General features: G+C 52.3%; 1 protein-coding gene across 5 annotated transcripts in view; it reads right to left on the reverse strand.

Annotated features, from left to right (window-relative positions):
* The window catches only part of CPEB1 (cytoplasmic polyadenylation element binding protein 1), a 48031-nt gene that overhangs the window by 15867 nt on the left and 13075 nt on the right, over positions 1–19089 (reverse strand). For 2 of the 5 annotated variants that reach the window (XM_054387822.1, XM_054387820.1), the window contains exon 3: positions 14516–14704. In XM_054387822.1, the coding sequence (XP_054243797.1) occupies positions 14516–14704 (189 nt within the window). Of the gene's footprint in view, positions 1–3911; positions 3924–14515; positions 14708–19089 lie in introns of those variants that run through there. The other 3 variants (XM_054387821.1, XM_054387824.1, XM_054387823.1) reach the window with 3 other exon arrangements.

Raw genomic sequence — 19089 nt, forward strand, 5'->3', positions numbered from 1 at the left:
CGGGCACTCAGGTCGCTCAGGACAAGAGGCATTTCACAAACCACTCCTCAGCTCAGCCCTCCCTGGGATGTGCTGTCAGGACAAGGCTGTTGCAATATGCCCCATCCCTGGAGGTTTTTAAGGCCAGGCTGGATGTGGCTCTGATCAACCTGATCTAGTGTGAGGTGCCACTGCCCACAGCAGGGGGTTAGAACTGGATGAGCCTTGAGGTTCCTTCCAATCCTGACAATTCTATGATTCTCTTAATTCCTGCATCATCAGAGCACTGGAACAGGCTGCCCAGGGAGGTGGTGGAGTCACCATGACTGAAGGTGTTCAAAAAACCAAGTAGATGTGGCACTTTGGGACATAGTCTAGTAGCCATGGAGGTATTAGGTAGAAGGTTGGACTTAATGACCATAGAGGTCTTTTCCAACCCTAATGATTTTATTCTGTGATCATCTTCCCCCTCTACTCTCCCCTGGTGAGGCCTCACCTGGAATATTACATCCAGTTCTGGGCTCCCTAGTTCAGGAAGGACAGAGATGTGCTAGAAAGAGTCCAAGGGAGTGCTACAAGGATGCTGAAGGGCCTGGAGCACTGCCTGAGGAGGAGAGGCTGAGAGCCCTGGGGGTGGTTAGTCTGGAGAGGAGAAGGCTGAGAGGGATCTGATCAACATCAATAGCTGAGGGCTGGGGGTCAGGAAGGAAGGGACAGCCTCTGCTCACTATGCCCTGTGACAGGACAAGGAGCAATGGATGAAAACTACAGCACAGGAAGTCCTACCTAAACATGAGGAAGAACTTCTTCACTGTAAAGATCAGAGCACTGGAACAGGCTCCCCACAGAGGTTGTGGTGTTTCCCTCTGGTGACTTCCCAGCCCTCTCTGGAGGTGTTCCTGTGCAGCCTATGCTAGATTCTATGGCCCTGCTCTGGCAGGGGGGTTGGACTGGAATATCTCCAGAGGTCCCTTCCAACCCCTAACCTCCTATGAGGCCCCTAAAGATCCCAAATGATTTTGTGAATCCAGTTACCAATCACTGAGCTGGCACTCAGCATGAGCTTGTCCCATCTCAGGCAGGTGACTCCATCAGCACACTGCACTTCACAGCACACCTTGGGAAAGGCAAATGGTAACACCCAACCAGACTCTGTGAACACCCTCCTGCTTCCACATGCTGTTTAGACTTACTACTTAAGGTCATAGAACGGCAGAGGTTGGAAGGGACCCCTCAAGGTTGAGTCCAGCCCCCTGCCAGAGCAGAATCACCTACAGCAGGTCACACAAATGCATCCAGAGAGGCCTTGAAAGTCACCAGAGAGGGAAATTTCACCACCTTTCTGGGCAGCCTGCTCCAGTGCTCTGTCACCCTTACAATAAGAGATCTTCAGCACCTAACCAGGACCTTGAAGCTGTGAGAAATTAGACCTTCCTGGTAGCTTTGACCAAGGTCATTTTGTAAGAGATGGATGACACAAGCCCTAAGGAGCTGGGTGTACCAACACTGGCAGTTTAGGGAAGGGCTTGGGGTAAATAAATGACCTTACCACTATCATGCTGATGACACCTTAATGCCTTGACCTTAAGATATGAAGAACACAACACAGCATCTGCTGAATTTGACAGCCCAGGCTGACAGAGCTCTATCACCATTAAGCTGTCCTCTGTACTTCTGATCTAGCTTGGGCCTGGCAGGGCCACTTAGCAGAACCAGCCAGAGCAGTGCTGATGCTCTTTACCTCCTCTGGCTTAGTCAAATTGTCTGGGAACAGAACCTTGCCCAGAAGGGGAAAAAAAAACAACCAAACACCAAAAAAATACATGAAACCCTCTCACCTCACAACAGTCCTCTGCTTAAGATCCTTCTCTATACACAAAACATAGAATGGTTTGGCTTGGAAGGGACCTCCAAAGTTCATCTAGTCCAATTCCCCCTGCAGTGAGCAGGGACAGCCTCCACTAGAGCAGTGGAAGCCTTCCTGTAGAGCAAAATAGTATTTGCTGCAGGGTGCCAGCCCTCCTAGCCACTGAAGGCACACAGAAGCACATGCCTGCACAGAACAGGAGCAGAGCAGCATGCTAGGCCCCACACTGACATCACCAGCCACAGCTGGCACTTTGACACAGTGTTTGGCACTGGCTGCTAGATGAGCACAGGCATGTGCTTTTGGAAGTTATGCTCTAAACAAGTGTTTCACCCTCTAAAATATTGCTGCAGGACTGGACAAAAAGCCTGTTTAGAAGGGAGCAGGACTTGTCTGAGCAAGTCTGCCAGGCCAAAGCCTTTGGAGGGTCACTGTTGTCAGCTGGCATCACCAGCAAGGTTAGACAGAGGGACATTTAAACCTCCAGAGGAAGCAGAAGTGGGATGACAGACAGATAAGAACTCCCCTGCACCCACCAACTACTCTCAATCACAGAAATCACAGAATGATGAGGGTTGGAAGTGACCTCTGGAGATCAAATCCAATCCCTTTGGCCAAGGCAGACTCACCCACAGGTCGTCACACAGGAACATGTCCAGGTGGGTTATGAATATCTTCAGAAATGGAGACTCCACAGCCTCTCTGGGCAGCATGCTCCAGAGCTGTGTCACCCTTAAAGATCCTCCTTATGTTTAGATGGATCTTCTTATGTTTAAGTTTGTGCCCATTACCCCTTGTCATGTCACTGGGCTCCACCTGAAAAGCCTGGTCCCATCCTCCTGACATCCATCCTTGAAAAGCATTGATCAGCACTGATAAGATTCCCTCCTCAGGCTGCTCTTTCCCAGGCTAAACAGCCCCAGTTCTCTCAGTCATTTCCTCATCAGGGATGTTCCAGTCCCCACAGCATTTTTGGATTGAAAAGTCCACCCTTCTGCAATGATCTTGTAGGGACAGAGAGATCAATAGGAAAGCTCATACTGGGAGAAGCAGGGCAGAGGAGATGGGTTTCAGTGCCACTGAGCTTCTGCTTCCAGAGAGACACCTGCCATGCCCAGAGGCTGTGGAGCCCCAACGCACATTTGGGGCAGGGTGGCGGAGGAGGGAAGCAGCATGACCAAGGCCCTGGAGACTGAACACAGTGCAGTTTCCTTTGTCATTTGTCAAATAAGCTTGTAAAGAAAGAAAGGGAAAAAACCCACAGGCTGATGTCCTAAACAATGGCCTGCTGCAGTTCCAGAAAAACAGCTCGTCTGCAGTTTTTTACCGCCCAGCCAGGCTCTGCCCCCCTGGGGTGGCAGCAGGCTGAATGTTTTAGTCAGCCAAAAAAGCAGCACCTCCTACAGACACCGAGCAGCTTCACGGCAAGAGAAACATTTGCATGTCTGAAAGGCAAACGGGCACCTTAACCACCTCCTACCGCTCCAGTCTCTGTATCTCAGCAGTGACACAGCCAGACAAGCTGCCAGAGCCAGTCTGCCCCCCCTGCATCACACAGCAGCACCACATGAGCCACTCGCTGCCGAGCAAAGCCTGAGCGATGCTCCACACTAATCCTAAGTGAAGTTTCAGCAGCTCAAGACTGCAGCCATGGGACCTCAGGCTGCCTGTGAGGAGCCAGCAGGATGAGTGGGGGACACAATTGAAGCCAGCCCAGCAGGAGCTGCAGTGACAGATATGGGGCTGCAGCATACCCGGCAGAAGCAGGCTTTGCTTAACACAGGGGAGGCAGACAGCAGATTCCTCAGCTCCTTAGAGCAGGGAGCAGCCAGGCTCCCAGAGCTGCACAATTGGGGAAAAGCTGCAAGAGAAGCAACACAGACAAAAAAAAAAAAAATCTGTTTTGGTGGAAGAGCCACAGGACAAGGCCCTGAGGTGGAGGGGAACTCACAGCATGGTAGGGATTGGAAGAGACCTCTGAAAATCATGTCCAGCCAAAATGCCAGAGCAGGATCACACAGGAACATGTCTAGGCAGCCTTGAAAGTCTCTAGAGACTCTACCACCTCTCTGGGCAGCTGGTCCAGTGCTCTACCACCCTCAAAACCAAGAAGTTCCTTCTCATGGTTAGATGGAACTTCCTGTGTTTATGCCCATTACCTCATCCTGTCACTGGGGACCACCAAGAAGAGTCTGGCCCCATCTTCCTGACAGCCACCCCCCCTTAGACATTTGCTAGCATTAACAAGATCCTCCTTCAGCCTCCTCCAAGCTAAACAGCCCCAGCTCTCTTACCATTGGACTCTGTCCTTTGGCCTGCAGAGCTCATCCGAGCACACAACAGATACCTCCAGGCGTATCTTGTCTAGTTCAAATCAAATCCTCCTGACTTGATTCCCTTTACTGCACTGGAAGAAGTCACTGTCCCTATGGAAAGAGGCAGCTGAACTGAAAGGCATGAACCCTCTCTGGAGCTGTGCATCACAACAGAAGTCTCAATCTTCTCACTCACCAGTGTTCAAGAAAAGCATCTCCCAGAACTGCAGATGTGATCACACCAGCAGTAACAACCATCACCTAAGTAGGAATGAGGGCACAGCCCTTTGTTTGTGACCTACCAAGGAGGAACCTCTGCCCTGACAGATTCTTCATCTGGGGCAAAGAAAAACTGAGGATATTCGGGCAGCTATTTCTGGTTTGCTGAGAAGGGGGGCAGGGGAATAAAAAAAGGCAGCATGATCCCACAGCTGAACCACAGAATTAGAGTCAGGACACCTGAGGTCTATTCTCAGTTCTGGCACCAGCATGGTAAAGTCACTTCCCCAGCATGCCCTGGAAAAAATGGAAACAGCAGCAGCAGGAGAGGCACAGAGAAGCTTAGTGCATTAACATCATAGAGTCACAGAATTGTTTTGGTTGGAAAAGACCTCCAAGATGAAAACCAGCCATCAATCCAGCCACCCAGCCACGTCCTAAAGTGCCATGGCCACAAATTTCTTGAAGACCTCCAGGGATGGTGACTCCACCACCTCCCTGGGCAGCCTGTTCCAATCCCTGGCCACACTTGCAGGAAAAAAAAAAATCTAACCTAAACCACAGTTTCAGGCCATTTCCTTGCCCTACCACCTGAAACTAGGGAGAAGAGTCCAGTCCCCACCTCACTGCATCCTCCATTCAGGGAGCTGAGAGCAATGAGGTCTGCCCTCAGCCTCCTCTTCTCCAGGCTAAACCCCAGTCCCCTCAGCAGAGGGGCAGAGCCATTCTGACTGCAGCCCAGGATCATCTTTTCTCCACCACTGCAAGGCAGGCTGTTCTAGGGCTCGGACAACCCTTTTTGGGGAAAAAATTGTTCCTCATGTCCAACCTAAACCTCCCCTGGTGCAGCTTGAGACTATTTCCTCTCTTGCTATCACTTGTTCATTGGGAGGAGACCAACTTGTCTCCAACCTCCTTTCAGGGAGGTGTAGAGAGCAATGAGGTCTCCCCTCAGCCTCCTTTTCAGACTAAACACCGAGCTCCCTCAGCTGTTCCACCCAAGGTAAATATGAAGTGAGTAAAGACAGCTGAAAAGCACAACTCAGGACTGGGAGTGCACAGGTCAGGGCATTCACTGAGCAGACTGCCACAACCATGCTCGTCTTTCATAGAATCACAGAATGTCAGGGGTTGGAAGGGATCTCTGAAGACAGAGTCCAACCCCCTGCCAGAGCAGGATCACCTAGGGCAGGTCACACAGGAATGAACCCAGACAGGGCTTCAAAGTCTCTAGAGAAAAGGACTCCACAACCTCTCAGGGCAGCCTGCTCCATGGCTTCAGCACCCTTACAGTCAAGAAGTTTGTCCTCATGCTGAGGTGGAAAATTCCTGGTTTCCAGTTTGTATCTCCTGTCCCTTGCCCTTTCACAGGACGCCATTGAAAAGAGACTAACTCCTTCTTGGCAGCCACCCTTCAGATACTTATGAACATTAAGGTTTCCTCTCAGTCTTCTCTGGCCTAGCCAGCCCCAGGTCTCTCAGCCTCTCCTCAGCAGACACGTTCCAGTCCATCATCCTCACAGCCTTCCGCTGGACACTCTCTAGTACCTCCCTGTCCCTCTCCAAGATGAGAGCACGGAAGCACAGCAGGTTTTAACACTTATGGGTCCTAAAGAGCTGATAAAGCCAACATACTGGGGTCAAATTCTGCACAAGCAGCTTCAGTAGCATAAGCCTGAAGAGCACCACTTCTGCATTTAAACACTGAGCTCCTCTCCATGCCCTGCTGCAGCACCCAGGGTGCAAGCTCTGCAGCGCCTCTGACTTCAGTGCCAGCCAGGAGGAGGCTGACTCATTTCCACTGCTCAGCTGCACCACAGCTGGGGGGGGGGGGTGTCAAATCCTTTGGGATACCCCTTTCAGGGAAGGGATGTTCTTCAGAGGGGGAGCAGGCTGCTGGCCATCCCCTTTTTGGGCAAGGCAGAACTAGAAAAATAAAACCCACCAGGCCTTAGCCCCAATAGCAACATTTAGTGAAAAAAGGCACATGAATCTCACTGAAGCCTTCAGCTGGTATAAAGCCACTTCCTTCATTACTAGATTGGCACACCCAGCACAGCCAGTGATGCTGCAGGTTCTCAGTTACCTTCCTGAGGTTTACACACCTCAGGTACAGCTTCAGGGGTTTGCTTCACCTTCCCTCTGTGCTCACAGATTAATAACAAGTAGCCAGAGGTGCAAGGAGGGGAGAGCTGGGAGCTCCTCCACTGCCATCTCAGAGAGGTGGCAGCTGCTGCTGTGCCCAAGCAGTAGCACAGGCATTACCTGTGAGTCAGCTCTTCTGCCAGCACCTTGGGCACCATGCACAAGGACAGGGAGCCTGGTGATGTGGATACAGGGTGCTGAGATGGAAGATGCAGCCCTGGCTGGAGAAACCCTGCCCAGTGCCCCTGCCCTCAGCCCACACCCTCCAGGACGTTGTTGTTAATTCAGCTTTGAGTAGGAGGTTGGGCTCAGGAGTCTGATTCCAACTGGAATTATCCTCCCACCCTAGACAGGCAGCCTGTCAAGTGTGCTTCAGAGGGTCCAAGAGGTCCTTTGGCAGTGGCCATCACAGGAATGCTCCTGAGCAAGGTGAGCTGTGCAAAGAGGCCAGGCACTCTGCTGGCTCCCTGGCTGTGCCTTTAGTGCCACCACAGTGATAGGGCTTCCCACAGCACAACCTACACAGCCTGATCACAGGGCAGCACCAGGGCCAAACAGCCTAAAGCACAAGCAGGTGCTGACCATGGGCCTGTCTCACAGCTAGGGCAGGGGAAGAGTCACCACCACCCCTATACTACTGCTCCCCCCAGCATTGGTCACGATGAGACAGAAAGGCTAAGCTACTGCCTGGGGCAGCTCTGCTGTCTCCTTGGAGGGGCCATGCCTGTTATGGCTCACTTCAGGAGCTAGCAGAGAGGAACATGTTCCAGACCACAACTTCAGTCAAGAAGTGTACAGGCAAAAGCTCTGCAATCCTGATGTGTTTGTACACACCAGCATGGCCAGGCAGGGGAGCACCAGTTAGCCTGGCCATGAAGGGTGGAGACCCACCACTGCTGAAGTATTTTCTTCTTTGCACCTCCAACAGCTTTGAGTAGGGTGAGATGTCGGAGCAGCCTGTGCCTTCCTTGCACCCACTCATCCACTGTTTCCTCCAGAGAGCATGTGGGCAGCAGCAACAGTCCCTGGGGGCTGCTCCAGAGGCCACAATAAAACATCCTTCCCTGCCAGGAGACAGGGCTTTGGGTGATGTGTGCCTGCTCCCACAAGCTGTCTCCAGCACAAGACTAGAGGCTGCCCTGATCCACTCTAGCTGGATGCAAGAAGAGATGCTGGTTAGGTTCTGTTCCACTTACTCCTCTATTTGCATCTTCTATTTTACTGCATCAGCACGAATAAAAATAAAACTGTTGAGGAGAAGCTGCTCAAATGGAAGCCTCCATCAGGAGGTGGATTAAGGGCACCTTCCATTAGAAAGCAATCCCAAACTCAGGAGTTTTGCTATTTGTTTGACTTTCTGGTACATGTTTTATCCTGTTAAGGATCAAATTCTGCTGCCACACAAGCAGTCAACAGTCATTAAGTGCTCCCTGCTCTAGCCAGCAGTTGAGGGATCAGCCCACAGAGCAGCCCTTATTGAAACACTCCGGAAAACACCCATTAAACATCTACACAAAAGCCCCACAAGGAGCCAAGATGGCACAGGGCAGGCTTTTTGTAAGGCAGTCTCAGGAACTCCTGAAGTACAACCACTACACAAGAGACCATGCAAGTCAGGCCAGCTCCCAACTTTATTCCCTCACAGCATTCTAATTGTTCTCCATGCAGAAGGCACCATCACCACCATAGATTCACAGAGTGACCTGGATTGGAAGAGACTTCAAGACCATCCAGTTCCAGGCCCCCTGCCAGAGGCAGGAGCACTTCCTACTAGGCCAGGCCTTCCATACCCCCAGGATTAGAGTCTCCATAGCTTGGAGACAACCTGTTCCAGTGCCTTACCACCCTTGTGTGGAAGAATTGCTTCCTAAGGTCTAATCTGTACTTAGCTTCTTCCAGTTTGAAGCCATTACCCCCGCATCCTGCCAGCATGTGCAGCTGTATAAAGTCCCTCTCCAGTGATCCTGTAGGTCCCTTCATAGGCTGGCCAAATCTATGAGCAGAGAGGTTGCTGATGCTCAGTGCATCACATTTGTACTTTGACTGTGAAGTTCTGAGCAGCAGACAAGGTTTTCAGAAGGACAAAGCTGCTCGTCCTTCCAAGGCTACAAAGGACACCAAAGTCATAGGGTATCAGGATCCTCACTGCCAGCAAGTCTTTGGTTACCTGCTTGCCTGTCTGAGGTCAGCAGGAGGTGGTCTCACCTCCTTGCTCCAGCACCAAGCAACCAACCAGCAGCAGGATGAAGGCCCTTTGACCAAGTTTCCCAGGCAGACTCAGGCTTGAAGCTGCAGGTGAATGGTGATGGAAAGTCTCACTCAGAATTACGTGCTCCCTCCCTGGACCTGAAGCTCCCCTTTCACTAGAGAGCAAAAAACCCCTTGGATACTGACTGAAGTTATCCAGATACTGAGCTCTTCTTTATCAGGATAAGCTTCTGAAACTTTTCTCTAGCACAAGAAGGATTTTCATGCAGCCAAGGAACATGCAGTAGTTGAAGGCACATCTAGGCAGAAACTTGTCCAAAAGGTATCAGCCAAACAGCAAGGGAGAGCCCTGGACATGCAGAAGGGCACAATGGAGAAGCTATGGGGCAGGGACTTAGCACCACAGGTTAGCCTAGCAGCAAGATAAACAGCCAGGGATCTGGGGGACTTCCCTCACCCAAATCCTCTGCCCCTCCAGGGCCATCAAGTTCTGCAGCTGGCCACTCCAGCCAGCAGCCCAAGGATGACATTGTGACATTGTACTGATCTGCAACCACCACCCCAAGGCTGAGCACTCACTTCAAGGGGGCTGTTCCTCAGGTGCCTACCACCCAATACACAGCATTGCTGAAGACAGTCTGGAAACAGTCCCTCCTGCTGTCCTCAAGACTGGGAGCCCATGACAACAATCATGCTTCCTTCTGCACAACAGGTCTTTTCTTTCATCCTTCAGAGGTAGGGTTTTGCCTTGAAGACTTCAGAACAGTTCACACTTGGAGGCCTCAGCTCTCTGCCAAGCAACGCACACCAGCCTGCCTGCAGCTCTATCTTGGCACATTTTAAAGCAGCTACAGATAATCAGCACACTTGAGCTTACAGCAGAAAAGTTGCTGTGCTCTAGAGAAGCAGGAGAGCTGAGGGCTGGAAAGGTTCAGCAGAGCCTCCCTACCACAGGCTATTTCCCCAGCACCAGAGGCAGTGGAGCTGTAACCTTCCAGGATAAAGAATAAGCCAGCAGCAGCCACCCCACAGAAGGCACAGAGGAGGCTGGAGCTGCAGTCTCCAGAGCAGTGCTAAGGAAAGCTCCAATCTGTTGCTGCACCAGCAGCTCTAGGACCACACAACAGGCCGAAGCAGACAGAACAAGGTGGTCCAGCTGACACCCTCAGAAAGAACTCACCTGCTCAGGCTGGGCTCCACTAGAGAGGCCAAAGTCCTCTCCAGAAACAGATCCTTCCAAAAACACCATTGCAAGCTTAGTGTTAACAGACTGGTTCTAGGATGATTTCCCAGGGGGCAGTCTGATGTCCCACATAAAGACAGCCTCCTAATGTAGGGCGAGACAGACCAAGCAGCTGCATACAGGCTACAAAACCAGGCAGAGAGACCCAAAACCCACACACCGATCTGCTTGTGTACTGTTGTCACCTGTTCTGCTGGCAAAAAATGGATCGAGACCCCATTTGCTTGTGCTCCTTGAGGAGCAGGGCAGGGAAGGTAAAGGATGCCAGCAAGGGCAGTGTCATCTCACTGCTTCCTCACCCCTCCTCATCCCTGCAGAGTAAGGAACTACTAAGAAATACAGCTGTAGGGACAGGACAGCACTGGGAGTGCTCAAGGCCAGTTTGCTGCAAAAGCCCATTCCCATCCCTTCTCATCTCCAGACTAAACCAACTCAATCCCTTCAGCCACTCCTCACAGAACTTGTTCATTTGTTCTCTAGACCCTTTGCCAGCTTTGGAGGGATGTGGCTCCCTGCTCCAGGGCTGTGCTGCATCCACCATACAGCATCACCCAACAGAACAGCCAACAGCTCAAAGGGAATCAGTGCCTGGGGCTGAGCCCTGGACCACAGCACCATGAGCCGCACCAGTGCTGGGAAGGGATGTGCAGAGGACTGGTTCATCTCCCCTCCTCACCTCTGCAGAGTGAGGAACTATAAAGAAATACATCTAGGAACAACAGGACTGGAAGAGTTCAAGGCCAGTTTGCTACAACAGCCCCTTCCTGGGCCACAGAGCAGCTTTCTGGGACTTGCTGAAGACTTTGCAGGCTGACAGCTCGAGTGGCAGCAGTGGGTTGGAGCTATGAGACAGCAGTTCAGTCCTATAGCCAATAAACACTGGCAGCTCGAGCTGCAGCAGCTGCTGCCTCCCAGAGCAGCTTTTTCCAGACACCAGCCTGAGGGACTGGCACGCTCTCAAGGGCCAAGCACACATCCTCAAGCACATTATGGTGCTGGATCCAGAGGGAAAACTTGTCACAAAATACCCTTGATCTGGGTGCAGGACTGGGAAGTGTTGGGAAGGGGGACGCAGGCAGGATCTGAGGGTACAAACCAGCCCCTGCTGCTCTCTGGCCTCCTCTAGCACAGCCCCAGCTGGCAGCAGGCACCTGATCCCTGCTGCACCAAGCTCGGCAGTGACACCACCCTGGGAGCACAAGGTGACACCAGAAGGGTTGGCAGCCAAAGGTCCTTCCCAGGCTGAGAAAGCTCTGTGCTGGCAAGGACTACACAGCCAGGAAAGGAGGTCCCAGCTCATCAGTACTCAAGCACAGGCACTGCAGGGGATCACATCAGCAATATTTTTAGCCTGATTGTTTGTGGTAGCTTTTTTTTTTTCCCCTTCACATTTTCACCTTTCCAGCCACCTCCCCACGGGTCTGTGCAGCTGAGTCACTGCTGGAACCTTCCAAAAGCTTGGGTGCCAGTGGCACAACAGCTCTGCTTGGCACTGCCAAGCCCTCCCCAGCCCCCACAGACAGCCCAGTGCTGATGCAGCCTCACCTGCTCTCAGAACACCCTGTCAGGACCCAAGCCCTCATGTCAAGGCCAGCTGCAGCCTCCCAGGCCTCAGCACTGGACATCAGGAGCATCTGGATGCAGCAGCAGCCTCTCCATGTCCTCCCTTTTTGTCACAACACAGCTAGGGCACCTGAAACCATCAGCATCTGCCAGCTGCTCAGACCCACAGAGTTTTTGGAGGTGGGAACACTCCTCTGCCACCCAGAGAGAAGCACTTCACAGAAGCCTTTCAGGAGGCATTCCTGAGCTACAAGATGTCCCCTTCCCAAGGAGCTCCACGTTGCTACTTCAGGGCTCTTAAGGAGGCAGAGATGAGGCTCTGCAGCCGTAGGTGGTGTGGGCAGGCTGAAGCAACACAACAGCTGTGCTCACATACCAGCCTTGCACTTCTCCAGCCAGCGTATGCCATCCCCACAGGCGCAGGATGTACTCCTGACCTAGCTGCTGCACACTTGGGAAGCTCAGTGGGACTGAGGGGATCACATGGTTTCAAGACCATGACAACCCCATCAGACAGCACCAAACCCTCTGCACAGCCTCCAAAGGCCAGAGGCCCTGCCATGGACACAGCACAGTTGTGTTTGGGCCAGTTAGAAAGGGGGAAGGCTGTGGTGTGTGTGTGTACAGAGGGGAATGCCAGGAATGAGAAGCAAGGAAATAGACCTCTCCAAGCAGCACTGGGTGACATCTTCCAGCAGCTGCTTGCAACAAACACCCACTGGGTGCAGATCAGCCTGAGGTTAGATCCTTTCCAGGGCTCTTCCCAGGCCTCTGCGGCAGGCAGGAGCTCCGACATGACGCTGCAGTCAGCGGGGGCACCCGACACCAGATACACCTTCTGCCAGCAGGGAGGTCACCACAGCACCTTCAAATTATCTCCAAAGGAATCTTCCTCCTCAAGCCAGAAGCTCTTCTGCCCTGGACAGTGAACCCCTCACCTCCACAGTACCACCATGCTTGGCCCCACCACCCAACCTGCAAGGTGCAGAGCACAGCAGAGGCTGGTGCGACAGCTGCTCGCCTGCCTGCCAGTGTGCTGCAGAGACACTGGTGCCCCTGCCAAGACAGCCTGGCAGGAAACCGGCCAAGAGAAAGCTGGAGATGGCTACAGTGGATCAGGTGGGGCTGGGGCATCTGCACAGAGCAGCTGCCTGGATGTGCTCTGCAGCACCACTGTGTGCTAATCCCCAGGGGCTGTGGTGGGTAGCAGTGGCAGAACCCCCCAGCATGGATATCACCTTCCTGAAAAGGGGGTGATCTTGAAATTAAAGACCTTATAGGACAAGTTCAGCACCCCATAGTCTGCTAACAGCCACAAGGGGCTTGGTGTGCAGCTCTGAGGTACCTGCCCAGCCTCACTGCATGGTAACAACTTCCACTGCTCCTTCCTTCTCCCAGGTCTCAGCTAGCAATGGAGGGAGGACAGGCAGAGAGCATGTGGCATTCCCTGTGCAGAAGGAGCCCACAGGGCCATGTGCTGGAGCAGAGAACAGCTTAAGAATGCACTGCAGCCTTGCTGCAAGTAGACCCTAAGTGCCTGCTGAGGCCCACACTTTGGTCTGCCCACTAGAGCCTCAGGGACATTGGGTGTAGAGATTCAAGCAAGCTGTGCTGCTGCTGGCCTCTCCAACTCCACCAATCCACATGGGGTTTCTGTTGGGTTTACAGCCCAGGCAGCAACACTCAAGGCTGCTCTTCCTATCCCAAGGGCAGCATCCCCTGAACAGAGGTAGCTCATGACACCCCTTTGCCCTCCTCCTCCAAAGATCTCCATGGGTAGAGTTGCACTTCCCAGGACAGCCCCCCCAGAGCAATCTACATTCCTGTCAGCACCAGCTTCACGCCTGGGGCCTCCTGTGTCACCCCAGTCTGTGTGGAGATGTGCTACCCTTTGAACAAAGCAGCAGCGTGCTGCTATAAAGGGATGAGTTTCTGTAGCAACCAGGCTGAACTTGTACAAACTCTGCCAAAGCACTAGATCTTTCCATGGACTGATACTTGAGCATACCACCATTTGTGAAACTGGTTTTTGCAGCCCTCAGAAGCTGGGAAACAAACTCTTCCCTCTCTTTTACTTCCCTGCTCCGTCAGCAGGCCAAGGAAATGCATTGAATTGGCACAGGCAGCAACTCTTCCTCCCGTGATTTGGCAGCACAGGGCTCTGGAATAGTTAACTGCACTCTGCCTCAAACCCAGAGGAAGTAGCCAGCACCCCAAAAAACCTCCATCCAATCCCAGCTGTAAAACCAGACTGGAAAGGATTGAGGGGGAAGGGCAAACCAGCCAGCAGTGTGTGCCTGCAAGCCCACACCCTGCCCAGCACAGAGGTTTGTGCTGGACCAGAAGAGTTAAACCAGAGAAACCATTCTGCTATATCTCCTCCAGCCCACTGAGGCAGGGACCACTATTCCTAGTTGGCCGTGGTAGTAGGGAAGGATCCTACTAAGTCTCCCAACCAGCCTGCAAGCTGCTACCCAAAGTTGTGAGTTGGTGATAGCTGCGCCTACCACACCCCAGAGTTCAGTGTAGGAGCAAGTGGTGCTGTCAGGGGTCCCTCTATCAGCCCCCACATCCCTGCCACCAGGGACATTCCTGGGCTGCTAGAGCAAAGTTCGGCCTTGCTCCTACCAGACGAGTCCAGCCTCCTGACACCACACCCCCCACCTACTCCATCCAAAGGCAGGGAGATGATTTCTCCTCTCTCAGCAGGGTTACTCTGTCTATCAGCCTTACGGCACCAAGCCCAACACCAGCTTCAGGCACTTCTCGTCTGCAGTGACCAGAGCAGAGGGGATTGTGGCACCACCAGCCCCAGTCTCCCCAGCCCACCTACCACCTTACACAAGCACAACAGGTCGAGAAGCCCCCCAGCAGCAGCCCACTATTACACAAGCAAATGGCTCCACGACAGCTTTAAAGAGGGTCCAAAATAAAGAGGAATCCCACAAGTGCTGCTGCGTGCATCAGCAAACTCACCGGACTGTGTGCTGGGTTGTGCTGCAGCCTCAGAGTCCTGGGTGCTCCAGGGTCTGTCCCACCCTCTCAGGTTGAGGGACTGCAGGCCAAGGCACAGATCGTTGGTGTCTGGGAGGCCACGGGAAGACTCTTGCGTGGACGTGGGGAAAAGCATCCTGCTCGCCACTGCTTCTTCAGAGTCCTGCAAGTCTGCTCAGATGGAGAACAAACAGAATCTTGAGAGTTCAGGGGCTGCTTTGCCTTTTTTTTTTTTTACAGAAGGAGTTTTTCCAAAGCCTTAAGCCCCAAGCCAGGTCTTGCGCCGCTCTGAAGCCACAGCTTCTGCAACTAGCAGTTGCGCCCCAAAAGCAAGGACTACCATATGTCCAGCAGCCAGTCCCCCACCCCCCTCAGCCCCTCCACCTTCCTATCCCGTCTGCATTACTGACTGGGTCAGCATGTGACCAGGCTGCTGATGCTTACTGTGCTGACAGTGACGTCACACAGCCGTGCAAGAGAACTGCATCAGCTCTTACAAAATCAAGGTAAGAGGAAAGGGGGAAGGCTTCCCCCTCAAAAAGACAAGCTGGCAGGCAGGAGGGGAGAGGCGGCAGCTCCAGGAAATCAAGAGAGGCAGGCAGCACAAAACCCAGGGCTCTGCGACACAGCAGACGAGGCAGCAATCCCCCCAGCAATGCTGAAAGCAGCGGCAGCAGCAGCGACAGAGCAGACAGTTTTAGTGCTACCCAGGCTCTCCTGTCCCCGCCTCCCTCCACCCACCAAACCCAAAAAACACTTTAGTCCTGGACAGGCTCCAGCTGCTGGCTCCAGTTCAGAGCCCGATGCAAGGCTTTGCAATTCTGCTAGCATAATCTATTCACTTCAACTTGGCCACTGTGCCTCACTGACTCGGCATTGTTTACCACTGAGTAACCAGGACAGACCTTCCACTCCCCCCAGTTACCCTGGTAGGAGACCACTGTCCCAAGTCCAGCCTGAACAGGCACATCACACTGCCACAGGGAGAAGACGACCAGCTGGACTCATTCCACAGCAGGAATTTTTCATGGCCTGTTTACCTTTTGCCTGCCCACCCCCCCTTCTCCCCTCCCCAACTTTCCCAGCCCTCCCCTTCCCTGCAGGGTGTTCACCAGCCTACAGTACTGGAGATGCAGGATTCCTGCCTCACTCTAAGCCTGTGCCAACAGCCTAAGGAAATGTAGCAGGTTCATAGTCTGAGAATTCCAGTTTAATGCAGGGATCTGGGGGCTGATCAAACCACAAGATGTTCAGCTGTGTTACCCAAAATCTGAGTCAGAGGGCATTTATAAGCCAGCTCCCAGGCAGCAGCAGCTGTCTCCTCCTCCTCCCCCTGCCTCCACACCCTCCCACTGTGCCATCAGCTGTACACCTTGCACACTGCTCCTGGCTCTCCAGGGCGCTGCAGGCACTCCAGTCCCTGTCACGTTAGCCCTCATGTGCAGCCCTGGCTGCCCTGGGCAACCCAACAGCGTTCCTGGCCTCCTTTTCCACATCCACATCCTGTGCCACTGGGGTTGGCTGTGACCCTGCATAGCCTGGGCAAGGGCTGGTGATAATTGGCATGAGGCACAAGGCCTGCCTTCAGCACATGGCAGTTTAGGGAGCACCAGCGTTCCCAGATGATGGTGAGGGGGCTGAAGCACTACAGTCAGGATGAGAGCAGCTAAAACCATACCTGCTGGCAATGTGCCATCTTCTCCTTTCCAGCAGAAGCCTCCTCCACAGCACTTCACCACAAAAGCATCCACCAGGGTCCTTTGCTACCCCCTGAATAGTACCAGTACAACTTATAGTGCCAACTCAGCCACATTACTATCAAGCACCTGTAACAGCACCTCCTTGTTCCTCCAAAAGCATCTCCCTGCAGCTTCAGTGGGGTATCTCTCACCACATTCATCCTGCCAGCAGAGTTTTCAGATTGCTTGTTTTGGACAGGCCCTGAAACCATTTCTAAGGCAGCTGTAGGGAGGAGAGGATCAAGGCACATTGCTCAGACAGCTCAGTTCCCACAGCAACCATAGCTTGCCCATATGAATATGGAACATTGCTGTGTTTATGAACACACACAATCGTGGTGCTCCCGCGCAGATCCCCAGCAGCAGAAGATCATCATCTTCCCTTCAGGGACCAGGATCCCAGCAGGTTTTATGCCATCTCCAAGGTTAATTCTCAAACTTCATCTTCTGGGTAGCAGAGTAACAAAGAGTATCAACATGCAACAGAACCTGAATCCCCCCCAGATAAAACATCTTGAATGAAACCCAAGCAGGTCAGCTAGTCAAGGGAGGTTTTCCTCTCCCTCTGCTCTGCCCTGGTGAGACCACAGCCAGAGTATTATGTCCAGTTACAAGCTTCCCAGTTCAAAGGGGAAAGGAATATACTAGAGAGTGATCAACAGAAGCCATGAGGATGAAGGGACCACAACATCTGTCTGATGAGGAAAGGCGGAGACACCTGTGGCTGTTTAGTCTGGAGAAGAGCAGACTGAGAGGGGATCTGATTAATGTCTATAAACATCTGAGGGGTGGGTGTCAAGACAAGGCCAGGCACTTTTCAGTGGTGTCCTGTGATAGGACAAGCAGCAACAGAAATTGGAATGCACAAAGTTCCACTCGACATGAGGAAAAACTTCTTTACTGTTAGGGTTCTGGAGCCCTGGAGCAGGCTGCCCAGTGTTTGTGGAGTCTCCTTCTCTGGAGGCTTTCAAGCCTTGTCTGGATGCATTCCTGTGTGACCTACCCTGGGTGATCCTGCTTTGGCAGGGGGTGGGATTCCATCTCCAGAGATCCCTTCCAAGACCTAACATCCTGGGATTCTATGAAACCCACCACTGAAGAAATAAAGGAGAACAAGAATCATTTATCAGCACTGAGAGCACTCATCCCACAGCATCCAGCCATCTCTCCCTCACTATCCATGTTTCCCAGAGATTAAGTTGTTTTGTTTAACTGAAGGCAGATTTGAGTTCAGGGGAACATTTCCCCCCATGACTTCCATCTCCATTAGAGACAAGCTCCCTGCACTTCAGTTAGGGTTGAAGCACAGAGCAGAACTTGCTTAGACAACCAGCATTTTAATGAGGCCTTTTTCCATCCAAAGCAAGCCTCCCCCTTTAACATTCCCAGCCACACTAAAAGATAAATGCAGGTCATCAAGGAAAAACAATAACTTGAACAAACACAGAATTTGAACAGATTTCTGGAATAGTACTTTTCAAATTCAGAGCCTGTAAATGTGTTACAAAGCAATCAGTTTGACAGCAGTCAAAAATGTAGGGATACTGGGGCAGGAAGAATTCATTTCCTACCAAAAGTCCAACAGAAAAGTCATAACCCCAAGTTACTCAGAAGTAAACATCTCCCAAACATTAAATTATTTCACTTTACAACCTGATATGGCCCAAAGACTTTGCTGCAGACTTTTCCAAACCCCAAGAACCAGCATAAGATTTTCTAACCTGAATTTTTCCCTGGAGTTGCCACTGGAAGCCAGCTACGCTGGCAGAAGAACCAGCTGTGTGGGGCTCATGCCTGAGCATCTGGGAGAGCTGAACTCCTGTCTCCTGGGCCAGTCAGGGTTGATTCAACAGCTTCATGAGAAGACAGACCTCAGTAAAAGGCTCCTATGCTGGTTTCAGGAACAGGGTGATGTCTGTCCAGGAGATCCCTGGAGCTAGGGTGTAAAGCAGGACAGGCTGGAAAGATGGACAGCTTCACACACCACCAACCTGGACTGAAAGCTGCATTCCTCAGACTTCAGATGTTCAATGAAGACATTTCAAAGGCTTCTTTCAGGTGAACATCTCTACTCAGTTCAGCTTTCAACCTGCAGCTAAACCATACCAGCTCAGACAGCTCCAGTCCACAACCCCTCCCTGCTTACACCGGGTGAGTTTCCACATGGGAAGATGGGCTGGCAAGCTGCTCTGGCCCAGGTCAAGCCACAGGGAGTTAATCTGAAGGCCAGCAGCATGGCTGCACCAGCCATGCTTGTGAAACTGAAAGTCAGGCAGAAAATTACAGCCCAAGCCTGTGTGAAGATGACAAGCTGGGCCCAGCACCAGGAGCTGGGATCCATGGGGAGTTTGTGCCAGGTGGGTTAAGGGAGGATGGGGAAGGGTGAGCACAATTTAGCCCCTGTCCTGGAGCAGCAGCATCTGTAACTTAGTCATGAAAGGGGAGCACAAAGATGTTGAGATGTTTAAGCCTTCCATGTCTAGGCCCCCTGCATAACCAGCTAAAAATTCAGCAAACAGGGTTGAGCTTGAAAACAGAAAATCAAGAGGCAACAGAAGGCTTCAGCAAAAAAAACAGACAAGCCAGACCCTACTCCTACCAGCTCTGCACCCATGAAAGTCCCCCTGTGCTCATCGTAACTTCCAGTAGAACCTAAGTATGGAAGAAGCCCCTCCATGAACAAGACCCCCAGGCATACAGAGCAGGGGATAGATAACCACAACTCAGCTGCAAGCTCACTGACAAGATAGGACTCACTTGTGTGCAACCACCTCAAGGGCCAGAGTTCTGACAAAGGCTGAGCTTCCAACCCAAAAC

The sequence above is a fragment of the Indicator indicator genome, chromosome 16, assembly GCF_027791375.1.
Source record: "Indicator indicator isolate 239-I01 chromosome 16, UM_Iind_1.1, whole genome shotgun sequence".
Classification (NCBI taxonomy): Eukaryota; Metazoa; Chordata; class Aves; order Piciformes; family Indicatoridae; genus Indicator; species Indicator indicator.